Raw genomic sequence first — 16532 nt, forward strand, 5'->3', positions numbered from 1 at the left:
CATCTGTGAAATATGGCATAACTGATGGCAAATGGCATCTTGGCAGCTTCACGCTTGATTTTCCTCAATTCATGGGCAGTTATTTTCCTCCTTTTTTTATCATCATGCTTCTTGCGACCCTGTTGGATATTTGCCATGAGATGCTTGATTGTTCGGTGATCACGCTTCAAAAGTTTGGCAAGTTCAAGACTGCTGCATCCCTCTGCAAGGCATCTCAGAATTTTTGACTTTTCAGAGCCCGTCAAATCTCTCTTCTGACCCATTTTGCCAAAGAAAAGGAAGTTGCCTAATAATTAAGCACACCTTATATAGGGTGTTGATGTCATTAGACCACACCCCTCCTCATTACAGAGATGCAAATCACCTGATTTACATAATTGGCAAGCCTTTCAAGCCTATACAGCTTGGAGTAGGACAACATGTATAAAAAGGATGATGTGATCAAAATACTCACTTGCCTAATAATTCTGCACACAGTGTATATACATAGGCAAGGAGGGTAGTGGGGCACAAACCAGTCCTTGTACACCCCTTACATAGGGATGTCAGGTGAGACAGGGTGTTGTTAGATCTGCCCAGGGGTCTCCACTTCACTCCTCCCTTCCCTAGTGTTTTGGCTTCCCCTCCCTCCCTGTTGTTGTGCACCTTGCTTTTCCCTCACCCAGCGTGACACCTATATGATTAAAGGCTACATTTTAACTACATTCCTTAACCCCTTTCTGACATCCGACGTACTATCCCATCCATGGGAACCGGGCCCCTATGCCCATGGACGGGATAGTACGTCTACCGCGATCAGCGGCGCCCACGTGATAATCAGCTGACACCCGGCACAAAGTGTCAGGGGCGGTCACGGACCGCCCCCGACACGTTGACCCCTTGCACACCGCGATCAAACACGATCGCGGTGTACCGGGGGTTAAAGGGAAGCATCGGCAGGGAGGGGGCTCCCTCCGTGCTTCCCTGAGCCCCCCACGGCAGCGCAATATGCAGCGCTGCTGCGGGGGGCTCCTTTCCTGCAGGCCCCCGAATCCAAGATGGCGACGGGGGCCTTCGGGGGCCTGCAGGAAGCTGGCTTCCTCAGTGCCTGCAAAGCGCAGGCAAGAGGAAGTCTTCTTCAATGCCTGTGACAGATTGCTGATCTGTCACAGTGATCTGTGATGTGACAGATCAGCGATCTGTCACAGGACAGTGATGTCCCACCTGGGACTATTTAATAAAGTTAAAAAAAAAATAAAAAAAAAGTGTTAAAATAATTTTAAAAAAATCGCCAAATAAATTAGAAAAAAAAAAAATATTCCCCCAAATAAATCCATTTTTTAGAAATAAAAAAAAACAATAAAAGTACACATATTAGGTATCGCCGCGTCCGTAACGACCCGCCCTATAAAACTGTCCCATTCGTTAACCCCTTTAGCGAACCCCTTAAAAAATAAAAATAAAAAACGAAGCAAAAAATAATGATTTATTATCATACCGCCAAACAAAAAGTGTAATAACGCGCGATCAAAAAGACGCATATAAATATCCATGGTACCGCTGAAAACATCATCTTGTTCCACAAAAAACGAGCTGCCACACAGCATCATCAGCGAAAAAATAAAAAAGTTATAGCTCACAGAATAAAGCGATGCAAAAATAATTATTTTTTATATAAAATAGTTTTCATTGCATAAAACCGACAAAACATAAAAAAATGAACTAAATGAGGTATCGCTGTAACCGTACTGACCCGAAGAATAAAACCGCTTTATCAATTTTACCGCACGCGGAACGGTGTAAACGCACTCCCCCAAAAGAAATTCATGAAACGCTGGTTTTTGTTCATTCTGCGTCCCAAAAATCGGAATAAAAAGCGATCAAAAAATGTCACGTGCCGGAAAATGGTACCAATAAAAACGTCAACTCGTGCAGCAAAAAATAAGACCTCACATGACTCGGTGGGTCAAAATACGGAAAAATTATAGCTCTCAATATGTGGTGATGCAAAAACTATTTTTACAATAAAAAGCGTCTTTTAGCGTGCGACAGCTGCCAAACATAAAAACCGCCATAAATAGTAAATCAACCCCCCCGTTATCACCCCCTTAGTTAGAGAAAAATAATAAAATAAAAAAAATGTATTTATTTCCATTTTTCCATTAGGGTTAGGGCTAGGGTTAGGGGTAGGGTTAGGGTTAGGGCTAGGGTTAGGGTTAGGATTAGGACTGAGATTAGGGTTAGGGGTGTGTTGGGGTTCAGGTTGGAGTTAGAATTGGGGGTTTCCACTGTTTGGGCACATCAGGGGCTCTCCAAATGCAACATTGCATCTGATCTTAATTCCAGCCAATTCTGAGTTGAAAAAGTCAAATGGTGCTCCTTCCCTTCCAAGCTCTGCCATGCACCCAAACAGTGTTTTACCCCCACATGTAGGGTATCAGCCTACTCAGGACAAATTGCAAAACAATTTTTTGGGTCCAATTTCTCCTGTTACCCTTAGGAAAATAAAAAATTGGGGGCAAAAATATCATTTTTGTGGAAAAAAATGATTTTTTTATTTTCACGTCCGAGCGTTATAAACTTCTGTGAAGCACTTGGGGGTTCAAAGTGCTCACCACACATCTAGATAAGTTCCGTTGGGGGTCTAGTGTCCAAAAAGGGGTCAGTTGTGGGGAGTTTCAATAGTTTAGGTACATCAGGGGCTCTCCAAACGCACATGACACCCGCAGACCATTCCTTCAGAGTCTGCATTCCAAAACGTCACTGCTTCCCTTCCGAGCCCCGATGTTTGTCCATACAGTAGTTTTCTCCCACATATGGGGTGTCAGCGTACTCATGACAAATTGGACAACAACTTTTGGGGTCCAATTTCTCCTGTTACCCTTGGGAAAATGAAAAAATTGGGGACTAATTGATCATGTTTGTGGAAAAAATACGATTTTTTTATTTTCATGCCCGGGCATTATAAACTTCTGTGAAGCCCTTGGGGGTTCAAAGTGCTCACCACACATCTAGATAAGTTCCTTAGGGGGTCTTGTTTCCAAAATGGGGTCATTTGTGGTGGGTTTCCACTGTTTAGGTACATTAGGGGCTCTCCAAAGGCAACATGACACCCGCAGAACATTCCATCAATGTCTGCATTCCAAAACGTCACTACTTCCCTTCCGAGCCCTGACGTGTGTCCATACAGTAGTTTTCTCCCACATATGGGGTGTCAGCATACTCAGGACAAATTGGACAACAACTTTTGGGGTTCAATTTCTCCTGTTACCCTTGGGAAAATAAAAAATTGGGGACTAATTGATCATGTTTGTGGAAAAAATACGATTTTTTTATTTTCACGCCCGGGCGTTATAAACTTCTATGAAGCACTGGGGGGTTCAAAGTGCTCACCACACATCTAGATAAGTTCCTTGGGAGGTCTAGTTTACAAAATGGTGTCATTTGTGGGGGGTTTCCACTGTTTAGGTACATCAGGGGTTTTCCAATCGCGACATGGTGTCCGATCTCAATTCCAGCCAAAAACGTCAAATGGCGCTGCTTCCCTTCAGAGCTCTGCCATGCGCCCAAATAGTGGTTTACCCGCACATGTGGGGTATCAGCGTACTCAGCACAAATTGCACAATAACTTTTAGGGTCCTGTTACCCTTGGAAAAATAAGAATTGAGGGTGAAAAGATCATTTTTGTGGAAAAAATATGATTTTTTAATTGTACGGTGAATGTTATAAACTTCTGTGAAGCCCTTGGGGGTTCAAAGTTCTCACCACACATCTAGATAAGTTCCTTAGGGGGTCTAGTTTCCAAAATGGTGTCATTTGTGGGGGGTTTCCACTGTTTTAGTACATCAGGGGTTTTCCAATCGCGACATGGTGTCTGATCTCAATTCCAGCCAAAACGTCAAATGGCGCTGCTTCCCTTCCAAGCTCTGCCATGCGCCCAAATAGTGGTTTACCCCCACATGTGGGGTATCATCGTACTCAGGACAAATTGCACAATAACTTTTAGGGTCCTGTTACCCATGGGAAAATAAAAATTGGGGTAAAAAGATCATTTTTGTGGAAAAAATATGATTTTTTAATTGTACCGCTGTACGTTATAAACTTCTGTAAAGCCCTTGTGGGTTCAAAGTTCTCACCACATATCTAGATAAGTTCCTTGGGGGGTCTAGTTTCCAAAATGGGGTCACTTGTAGGGGGTTTCCACTGTTTAGGTACATCAGGGACTCTCCAAACGTGACATGGCGTCTGTTCTGAATTCCAGGCAATTTGGCATTGAAAAAGTCAAACGGCGCTCCTTCCATTCTGAGCTCTGCCATGCGCCGAAACAGTCATTCCCCCCCACATATCAGGTATCAGCGTTCTCAGGACAAATTGCACTATAACTTTTGCAGTCCAATTTTTCCTTTTACCCTTGGTAAAATAAAAAAAATTGAACCTGAATATTTTTTTTGTGAAAAAAAGTTAGATGTTCATTTTTTTTAAATATTCAAAAAAATTCCTGTGATGCACCTAAAGGGTTAATAAACTTCTTGAATGTGGTTTTGAGCACCTTAAGGGGTGCAGTTTTTAGAATGGTGTCACTTTTGGGTATTTTCTATCATATAGACCCCTCAAAGTGGCTTCAAATGTGATGTGGTCCTAAAAATAAAATGGTGCTGTAAAAATGAGAAATCGCTGGTCAACTTTTAACCCTTATAACTTCCTAACAAAAAAAAATTTTGGTTCCAAAATTGTGCTGATGTAAAGTAAACATGTGGGAAATGTTAGTTATCAAGTTTTTTGTGTGCCGTATCTCTGTGATTTAAGGGCATAAAAATTCAAAGTTGGAAAATTGTGAAATTTTCAAAATTTTTTGCCAAATTTCCATTTTTTTCACAAATAAACGCAAGTTATTTGAATGAAATTTTACCACTAACATGAAGTACAATATGTCATGAGTAGTGTTGAGCATTCCGATACCGCAAGTATCGGGTATCGGCCGATACTTGCTGTATCGGAATTCCGATACCGACTTCCGATATTTTTTCAATATCGGAATTCGGCATCGGAATCGGAAGTTCAGTTGATTGACGGCCTGACGTCATCATGATGCGCGGTGTGTGCGCATCATGATGCGCCGTCATTTCGGGCCTTCCGGGGGTCTCTGCCGGCCTGCCGGGGGGCTGTGCCGGCCTGCCGGGGGGCTGTGTGGACTGCCCGGGGTCTGTACCGGCCTGCCGGGGGGCTGTGCCGGCCTGCCGGTGGTCTGTGCACCCTGTGGGGGTCTGTACCGGCCAGCCGGGGGGCTGTGCCGGCCTGCCGGGGGGCTGTGCTGATGTCCGGGGGTCTGTGCAAGCATCGTCCGATGGGACTACAAGTCCCATCGGGCGATGCCTGCTACCATGACAGTGATTGACACATTAGCCAATGATGGGACAGTAGTAGTCCCATCATCCGGCTAATGTGTTAAATGTTAAAAAAAAAAAAAAATACTACATACATACTACATGCATGCTACATACATACTACATATATACTACATACATACTACATACATGCTACATACATACTGCATGCTACATACATACTACATACATACTACATGCATGCTACATACATACTACATATATACTACATACATACTACATACATGCTACATACATACTACATACATACTACATGCATGCTACATACATACTACATACATACTACATACATGCTACATACATACTGCATGCTACATACATACTACATACATACTACATGCATGCTACATACATACTACATACATACTACATACATGCTACATACATACTACATACATACTACATACATACTACATGCATGCTACATACATACTACATATATACTACATGCATGCTACATACATACTACATGCTACATACATACTACATATATACTACATACATACTACATACATGCTACATACATACTGCATGCTACATACATACTACATACATACTACATACATACTACATGCATGCTACATACATACTACATGCATGCTACATACATACTACATGCATGCTACATACATACCACATACATACTACATGCTACATACATACCACATATATACTACATACATACAATACATTCATACAATACATACATAGACATACAGTACATATAACATAGAGTAACATACTTACCAATACTTGTCACATTGTTCCCCGAAGCCATTGTCTTTTCCGGAATAAATATTAACATAACAAACCACAAAAATACTCACCCACGATCCGAAGCAGTCCACGAGTGTGTCCCACGACGATCTTGGGTAGAGAACTGCAGCATCAGATGATGCTGCCGTTCTCTACGGGCTGCAGGAATCCAATGACGGAAGGTAGGTATCCTTCCGCACTGTATTCCTCCGCCACTTAAAAAAAAAAAAGTCCCTAGTCTCACTTTATGCCATTGCTGTGTGGGAATTTCCCACACAGCAATGGCATAAAGTGAGACTAGGGACTTTTTTTTTTTTAAGTGGCGGAGGAATACAGTGCGGAAGGATACCTACCTTCCGTCATTGGATTCCTGCAGCCCGTAGAGAACGGCAGCATCATCTGATGCTGCAGTTCTCTACCCAAGATCGTCGTGGGACACACTCGTGGACTGCTTCGGATCGTGGGTGAGTATTTTTGTGGTTTGTTATGTTAATATTTATCCCGGAAAAGACAATGGCTTCGGGGAACAATGTGACAAGTATTGGTAAGTATGTTACTCTATGTTATATGTACTGTATGTCTATGTATGTATTGTATGAATGTATTGTATGTATGTAGTATATATGTGGTATGCATGTAGTATGTATGTAGTATGTATGTAGCATGCATGTAGTATGTATGTAGCATGCATGTAGTATGTATGTAGTATGTATGTAGTATATATGTAGTATGTAGTATGAATGTAGTATATATGTAGTATGTATGTAGCATGTAGTATGTAGCATGCATGTAGTATATATGTAGTATGTATGTAGCATGTAGTATGTATGTAGCATGCATGTAGTATATATGTAGTATGTATGTAGCATGTAGTATGTATGTAGCATGCATGTAGTATATATGTAGTATGTAGCATGTAGTATGTATGTAGCATGCATGTAGTATGTAGCATGTAGTATGTATGTAGCATGCATGTAGTATATATGTAGTATGTATGTAGCATGTAGTATGTATGTAGCATGCATGTAGTATATATGTAGTATGTAGCATGTAGTATGTATGTAGCATGCATGTAGTATGTAGCATGTAGTATGTATGTAGCATGCATGTAGTATATATGTAGTATGTATGTAGCATGTAGTATGTATGTAGCATGCATGTAGTATATATGTAGTATGTAGCATGTAGTATGTATGTAGCATGCATGTAGTATGTAGCATGTAGTATGTATGTAGCATGCATGTAGTATATATGTAGTATGTATGTAGCATGTAGTATGTATGTAGCATGCATGTAGTATATATGTAGTATGTAGCATGTAGTATGTATGTAGCATGCATGTAGTATGTAGCATGTAGTATGTATGTAGCATGCATGTAGTATATATGTGTTATGTATGTAGCATGTAGCATGCATGTAGCATGCATGTAGTATGTATGTAGTATATATGTGGTATGTATGTAGCATGCAGTATGTATGTAGCATGCATGTAGTATATATGTAGTATGTATGTTGCATGTAGTATTTATGTAGTATGAATGTAGCATGTATGTAGTATGTAGTATGAATGTAGCATGTATGTAGTATGCATGTTGTATGTATGTAGCATGTAATTTTTTTTTTTTTTTTTTACATTTAACACATTAGCCGGATGATGGGACTACTACTGTCCCATCATTGGCTAATGTGTCAATCACTGTCATGGTAGCAGGCATCGCCCGATGGGACTTGTAGTCCCATCGGACGATGCCTGCACAGACCCCCGGAGCCTGCACAGACCACCGGCAGGCCGGCACAGCCCCCCGGCAGGCCGGCACAGCCCCCCGGCAGGCCGGCACAGCCCCCCGGAGCCTGCACAGCCCCCCGGCAGGCCGGCACAGCCCCCCGGCAGGCCGGCACAGCCCCCCGGAGCCTGCACAGACCACCGGCAGGCCGGCACAGACCACCGGAGCCTGCACAGACCCCCTGGCAGGCCGGCACAGCCCCCCGAAAGGCCCGTACAGACCCCAGAGAGGCTGTACAAGGGCAGGAAAGGGTTTTTCTTATTCCGATACCGGAAGTCCCATAGACTTGAATGGGACTTCCGGTATCGGAATCGGCGATACCGATACTTTTTTTAAAGATCGGCCGATACCATCCGATACGATACTTTGAAGTATCGGACGGTATCGCTCAACTCTAGTCATGAGAAAACAATGTCAGAATCACCGGGATCCATGGAAGCGTTCCAGAGTTATGACCTCATAAAGGTACAGTGGTCAGAATTGTAAAAATTGGCCCGATCATGAACGTGCAAACCACCCTTGGGGGTGAAGGGGTTAAAGGGCCTGTCACACTAAGCGATATCGCTAGCAATATTGCTATAACGTCACTGGTTTTTGTGACGTTATAGCGATATCGCTATGTTTGATACTTACCTCCAACCGCTCCCCCGCTGATTATCGCTGATCGCGCGAGAACGTCCTGGACTGTTTCTCGTCGTCAGCTTCCTGCTGGGCTTCCTGCTGTGATGACGAGCGACGCCTGGACGCGGGCGGGAGGACGTCAGGATCGCCTCGTCTGACAGGTAAGTAGCGACCCCCGACCCCTGCGATGGCGCTGGTGAGATCTGCCTGTGTGGCAGCTCACTAGCGACCACTTAGCGATGTACCAGCGATCCTGACCGCGTCATATCGCTGGTTGGGATGGCTGATACATCGCTAAGTGTGACAGTACCTTTAGTGCTGGAGAACATCCCCTTTTGTACCATTGAGAGCTATTTGAACTTGAAGCCAGACAAGTGCATACTCCATGCACTACCCCCAGACTACAGACTGTCTTCTCTGGAATTTCTTGGGATATTTATCTCTAACACAGGAATGCTGAGATGAATTGATGCTTTTTGTATTATTTTTAAGGGCACAGAAATTTACCCTTTACTCTGCACCGTTCATCGTGACCCAAAACAGTTTTCTTCTCCGTGGAAGTTTGATCCGAACCGCTTCTTAGATGAGAGTGGAAAATTCAAGAAGAATGAAGCAGTGATGCCTTTTTCAGTAGGTAAGAACCTGACATCCATGCAGTGGTAAAGAGGATTGAGGATGTGACTGATCTTGGGTCAAAAAATAAGTTAATTCTCTTAATGTAGCAAAAAACACTGTTAATAATTATTGACTGCAAGCAGTGATCATGAGGTTTTATTTTCATTATGCATTTATTTAAGTTTATTTATGCACTTCAAAAAATAAACATTTGAATATGCATCTTAGGCAGATTCCAGATAAGTGTGTTATGGAAGTGTTCATGTGTCTGTATTACGGTGCACGTACTACCCTAACTGTTGGTCTAAGTTCACAAACTGAAACTTTAAAGGGAACCTGTCACCAGGTTTGACCGATATAAGATACAGCCACTCCCTTTCAGGGCTTATCTGTAGCATTCTATACTGCTGTAGATAAGCCCCTGATCTCACCTGAAAGGTAAGAAAAATAAGTTTTATTAAACTCACCTGCAGGGCGGTCCGGTCAGGTGGGTGTCACAGGGCCTGGTCCGGCTCTTCCCATCTTCTTGCGATGCCGTCCTCCTGCTTGCATCATGGGTCCCTGACACCGTGCTTCTGCACAGGCATACTTATCTGCCCTGTTGAAGTCAGAGTAAAGTACTGCAGTGCGCAGGTGCTGGGCCTATCGACCTTTCCAGGCGCTTGCGCACTGCAGTACTTTGCTCTGCCCTCAACAGAGCAGATAATTACACCTGCAAAGGAGCGCGGTGCTGCGGAGCCATGACGCAAGCAGAAAGGCGGCGATCATAAGAAGATGGGAGGTGCCGGACCAAGACCTGCGATACCCATCGGACTGGAGCGGCCCCCGGGTGAGTATAATAAAACTTATTTTTCTTATCTTTAAGGTCGGATCGGGGGCTTATCTACAGCATTATAGAATGCTGTAGATAATCCCTGAAAGGTTGTGGCCATATCTTATATTGTGAATACATGGATACAAAAAAAAGTCCAAGATAAATTGCAAGTGCTAATGAACAAAGTAAATCATCAATAAGAAGATAAAGGACATATCCACATATAATAACCCATAAAATTGGATAATAAGTCATAGGACATAATGTTATGCAATACAAACCCTAACCATGCTACACATGATCAACCCCTGTACGAAGCTTTCTTTGCGAAACTTGTGTCTGGTGTGGTGGGCACTTGGATATCTGCACTGCGGTAAATATGCATGAATTTACTTTATTTACATTCTTGCAATAATCTGGGTTGATCATGTGTAGCATGGTTAGAGTTTGCATTGCATAACATTATGTCCTATGACTTAATATCCAATTTTATGGGTTATTATATGCGGATATGTCCTTTATTATTATTATTATTTATTTATATAGCACCATTGATTCCATGGTGCTGTACATAAGAAGGGGTTACGTAAAAATTACAGATATCACTTACAGTAAACAAACTTACAATGACAGACTGATACAGAGGGGAGAGGACCCTGCCCTTTCGGGCTTACATGCTACAGGATGGTGGGGGAGGAGACAGTAGGTTGGTGGGTTTCAGCAGTTCCGATGTTGGTTGAGGTGATATCTCCAGTAGTGGTGAGGAGGTAGCGGGGTCAATGCAGGCTGTAGGCTTAATTGAAGAGGTGGGTTTTCAGGTTTCGTCTGAAGGATCCGAATGTGGTTGATAGTCGGACATGTTGGGGCAAAGAATTCCTGAGGATGGGGGCTATTCGGAAGAAGTCTTGGAGGCGGTTGGGTGAGGAGAGAATAAGTGTGGAGGAGAGAAGGAGGTCTTGGGATGACCGTAGATTACGTGAGGGAAGGTATCGGGAGATTAGTTCAGAGACAAATGGAGGAGACAGGTTATAGATAGCCTTGTAGGTCAGTATTAGTAATTTGAACTGGATACGCTGAGGGAATGGAAGACAGTGAAGAGATTTGCAGAGAGGAGAAGTGGAGGAGTAGCGAGGAGAGAGATGAATTAGTCGGGCAGCAGAGTTAAGGATGGACTGGAGAGGTGCAAGGGTGTTAGCAGGGAGACCACAGAAAAGAATGTTGCAGTAGTCGAGGCGGGAGATGATGAGGGCGTGCACAAGCATTTTAGTAGCTTAAGGGTTGAGAAAAGGAAGGATTCTGGAAATATTTTTGAGCTGGAGGCGACAGGAGGTAGAAAGAGCTTGGATGTGCGGTTTGAAGGACAGGGCAGAGTCAAGGGTTACTCTGAGGCAGCGGACTTCCGGTACTGGGGAAAGCATGATGTCATTAATTGTGATAGCTAGGTCAGGTAAGGAAGATCTGTGAGATGGAGGAAAGATGATGAGTTTAGATTTGTCCACATTGAGCTTCAGGAAGCGAGAGGAGAAGAAGGAAGATATGGCTGATAGACACTCCGGGATTCTGGACAGCAGAGAGGTGACATCTTATCTTCTTATTGATTATTTACTTTGTTCATTAGCACTTGCACTTTATCTTACTTGGACTGTTTTTTTTATCCATGTATTCATAATATGTATCCCCCAGGAGTATGCGATATATATATATATATATATATATATATATACATACACACACAATCTATATATTTTTTAATTATCATGTTGATCCATGGCTAAGTATATCCTGTTGTACCCACCTTTGTCTTGTTCCTGAACTTGCTTTTCCTGCTATATATTATTGAATATGAATTCTTTTGTATATTTTAAATTGTTTCAATGAATGATATTTTTTAGCCCATTTTTAAAGTTTTTTTCATTTTGGTGCTTGTTTGCTTCTTTTGCTTTTCTGAGGGCGTCTTTTGTGGGATTTTTTGGTCCCTTTTGGTGTTGCGTATCTTATATCGGCCAAACCTGGTGACAGGTTCGCTTTAAATTCATCAGACCTACATTTGAGTCAGGACATGTATTTGTGCTATAACTGCAAAAATTCCCCTGTAATACACTCATCTACAGTATAACTAACCTGTGTGTGGAAATTCAGATTTCTGATGCAGAGTGACTGTATAGTCTCCCGACCTCAGCTGACTATTTCATTAGCATATATGAAACAGTTAGGTCATGTCAGTAGACCCTGTTGGTTGATTCGGGTCTTTCGGTATTAGAACCATCCATGGTTCATGGATGTATGATGCGAGTCTTGTAGTACCTTGCTTATCTTACAAGTTGTTTGTTACGCACGAAGGTGGTGCATGCGGTTCCCTCTGGTCTTGCTGGGAGGGGCATAGCTAGGCCACTACCTGGTGTTCACTGGAGCTGCTGATGGAGTAAGGCTTGAGATGCGGGTAGCCGCCAGGTACCACTCCAAGGCAGTTCCTGGTACTGCAGCTGCTGACCTCAAGGGTCATGCACGTAAACACGGACTCCTGCTCCGTTCAGACTATGCAGGTTCTGGATACTCAGCCAGAACAATACTGACATGGAATTACAAACAACTGAATTTGAAGACTGGTTTTAGCAGTCCGGACATACGGAGTGCATGATTCAGGCACTGGCTTCATGAGGATAGCTGGAGCATATTCATGCACTGGCCGCAAAAGAACCAGGGGTTTGGGTTCAGGCACTGGCCACACACAGGCCCAGGGCACAGGTTCAGGCACTGGCCACACAAGAACCAGGGGATGAAGTTCAACACTGGTCACACACGGACCAGCGGACGAGATTCAGGCATCGTTTACAAATGGACCGAGGGACGAAATTTAGTCACGTGCCAAATACAGACCAGGGGACAAGGTTCAGACACTGGCTATACATGGAACAGGGGACAATGTTCAAGCACTGGCCACACATGGATGAGGGATTGGGGTTCAGACACTGACCACACAAGGAACAGGTATTCGGGTTCAGGACCTAGCCACTCAAGGTCCAGGGAACCTAACAACTAAGTAGTAGCACACTTCACTCACTAATGACTCTATGTTGCATATGCACCTTGCTATTGGGGAAGGTGCCTTTAATACAGGATGCCTCCTAGCCATTGGCTAGGGGCTTGTTTGTAGGTGCACACGCTTCACCTTTAAGAACAGGGGAGTGAATGCACTAGGCGCACCATCACAGGCACAGCAAGCAGGGAGCACATGGGGGGAACATGCTGCAAGACAGATGCGGTGAGTATGTCAGCATCCCTGCATGGAGGGGAAAGGGGAACCATGCAAGGGTACTGGCATTAGTGTTATATTGTTTGTGCATCTGCAGGGAGAATTCATTTCTGATCACTGACATGTTTAAACATGGCCAAAAAATCTGTCATCGAATGAACATAATACTCATTTGTCAGGTGATTAGGCTGTTTATGTTGGTACAAATATCATTATCATCAGCACATTTCCCAATGTACACAGGGGACATGCTGCCAAAAAAATGGATGCTGTATAAGGATAGAATGATGGTATTAAAGATTGTTCTGTCCCCATCCGTTTGTATCGGCCCTTATGAACAGGTCTGTTGTAGGACCTGCTTTTATTATCAAGCATTAGAAAGAAGCTGGTGATCTGCCCTGCTGGTGCCGTAATTCCAATAAAATTCAGGAGATGTTGTAGAGGATAGTCAGTGTGGTTTAATCTCAACTTATTTCAAAGAGGAACAAACTTCTTCCTCAATAGAACCACAACCAAGGGAGAATATTTTTCAGCTTCAAAACATGTTGAGATAACACAGCACTGACTATCCCCCACACAATCTACTGGAATTTATTGGAATTACTGCGCCATCAGAGCAGATCTCCAGCTTCCTTCTAATACTTGATAACCACATTGGGCTCCTCCAACCTGTTGATGTTGGCAGCAGCTGGAACTTTTTAGTTTTTAAACCTTTTTCTTTTGTAGTGAGTTACACAGCCTTACAAGGAGAGCAGTTAACTTACCTACAGTAATTCATCCATTCTTTCATCAAATAAGACCCTATTGAGCTTGTATTGTACTCTTATCTTTCTAACTTTTATTATTTACTCTTTCTAGGAAAGAGGATCTGCCCAGGCGAGGTTTTGGCCCGTATGGAACTTTTTATCTTCCTCACGACCATTCTACAAAACTTTAAACTAACTTCAATGACACAATTTACAGAATCTGATATTGCTCCAAAAATGGCGGGATTCTTAAATACCCCCATTGACTATGAGCTGTCATTTCTACCTCGAGAGATCTGATGTATTTTGCTCTTCTCAGGCAGTTTCTGGAAACATCTATGAACTTTCCATGGATCATACTCAGTTATTCATCTTTGTCTATTTTACTTGTTCAACCTTATCATTACTATGCTGCCTCAATTTTTTTATGATTTTGTTTGTTATACCCGATTAAAATGCATATATAGGTTCATCTATATACATTGCTTCAATTGCAAGAAAATGAAACATGAAGTGATAACTATGGAAGAAGGTAACGATTCCTATGCTTATGCTCCTTCATCCCAGTTAGGACTAGTGTTAGATTAAATTTGGTCCTGGGCAAAATTAAGTGTGTGGATTCAAATGCTAAGATATTGCACCATGACATAGGGGTATTCGAGATTCTTCGTAGCTCCTATATTTATACCTGCAATCCCGGCCTACTCTTACTCCGCTTCCCAGATCCCTAGCCCTACTCCCTCTCATTACTACCCTTATAGATAAATAAAGACCAATGCACAGGTTGTTAGATAATTTGGCCACAGCAGCCATTTATTAACATAAGCAAACTTTTCACAGTAAATCACAACCCAGAGGGGTGGTCCTCGAAGCCCCGAAACCAAAAATCCAAGATGTTAATAATCCCACATGGCCCCAGGTCGAGTCTTACCTCCAGCCGTAAAGCACCAGCTCAGAGGCACCAAAACAACCTGCCTGGCCAGAACCATTACCCTATCCAAGTCCCCTTTTGCCTTCCTCGGGATACCTAAAATGCTCGTCCATTTGAGCCCACGCTGGAGGGAGTCCAGGACCTCATTACGATCCCCCCCTAGAGCGTCCAGCCTCACCAACTTCGAGGACCACCCCCGCGCCACCAACACAAATGTTTTGACCCCCCTCAAACATTTGTGTCCCTCAACACCTGCAAGCCTTTTTCAAAACCTTCTTGCACCGCTAGACACCACATATTCAACCCCACAGCACTGAGATGAATTCCATCTTTCCTCCAGAACTCCCCCTGTCCTGCTTCCAAATCCAAATGATGAACTACTATCGCCCCGTTTCGTGCCATAAAACGAGCAACCGCCCTATTTAACTTGATTCTGGCCCTGTTAATGCCCTGAACAGAACGAGCCCCATGCCAGACTTTCCTCGAGATAATATCAGACCAGATTACCAATAATCTAGGGAACATAGACCACAGGCACAGCATGTCAAATTTAATGTCGTTAAACAATTCGCGGCAAGGCCGCTTCCCTAGATCGTTATCCCCTAAGTGTACTACCAGTAAATCTGGGGCACGATCGAGTCTTACGAATCTGTGAAATCTGTGAAGAATCTGTTTCCAGACCATGCCCCGCTTTCCGATCCATCTCACGACTGCTACATCACGTGGCACACTCAACTGTCTTGTCCGGACGAACTGCCACTCTCAATGCCGCCCAAAAGACGAATGAGTGCCCCATGATCCAACAGAGGAGATGTCCATACTCTGAAAAGAAACAAAATATACCAACCATGTCAAGGACAGACCATCGAATGCAAAATACCATACTTAAACCAAAGTGGGGCGAGTATACGCACGAAACCTCTCAGATTCCCAACGCCCAAACCTCTTAACCACCTCATTGCCCAGACCTCTTTTTGCCGCCTCCATGGCCGCTCCAATCCGAAAAGAATGGCCACTATAGTTTTTTGCCGGAATGCCCCCTTTTTCTAAACAAGACCGAAAAACTGTCACGAACTTATAGCGTGACAAAAACGAACCAACCTTGTGAACCAGAAGTGGAGCGTCCGGTATCCCAAAGTCCCCCCCAAAATTTTTTAAACACGTAACTGGACACATGTGAGAACCCCTGACCTCGAAAAGAACAATTTTACAACCTTTACCTATTCTATACATTTTTGACATCCGGATAAATATAACTAACCTATCACCATAAACGTCCAAATCCTGCCTCAAAAGGCCGCCTTTCTTTTCCTTGGATGGACTAACTAATTCCCCAATCCGAAAGGCCCTGAAAAAAGCCAAAGAAAATGCTAATCTGAAAAGAACCCTTTCCCACTGAGAAAAACAAACTGACCCCAACTGGGCATTCAATATTAGCAATATTTCATACGATACTGGCCGTCTCCCATCCAAAACCTTACAACCTTTTTTCCATCCTTTTACCGCCTGCAGTACCAGAAAGTTTTTCATTAGATCCCGCAAACCTCTAAATTTAAAGCCGAATGCCAAACCAGACATAAAATTAATAATTTTTGAAACAGACCAACCCGACTCTCAACTGTGACCCA

At 43.2% G+C, this 16532-nt stretch overlaps 1 protein-coding gene across 1 annotated transcript in view; it reads left to right on the forward strand.

Moving 5' to 3' along the window:
- Positions 1-14449, forward strand: part of LOC141052036 (cytochrome P450 2G1-like) — a 286300-nt gene extending 271851 nt beyond the window's left edge. Inside the window, exons 8-9 of the mRNA XM_073549215.1 lie at positions 9038-9179; positions 14086-14449. Of these exons, the coding sequence (XP_073405316.1) occupies positions 9038-9179; positions 14086-14273 (330 nt within the window). The 3' untranslated portion in view covers positions 14274-14449. The remainder of the gene's footprint in view (positions 1-9037; positions 9180-14085) is intronic.
- The last annotated feature ends 2083 nt before the right edge of the window (positions 14450-16532 follow it).

The sequence above is a fragment of the Dendrobates tinctorius genome, unplaced genomic scaffold (genome assembly GCF_039654945.1).
Source record: "Dendrobates tinctorius isolate UK_male_01 unplaced genomic scaffold, ASM3965494v1 ptg000158l, whole genome shotgun sequence".
Classification (NCBI taxonomy): Eukaryota; Metazoa; Chordata; class Amphibia; order Anura; family Dendrobatidae; genus Dendrobates; species Dendrobates tinctorius.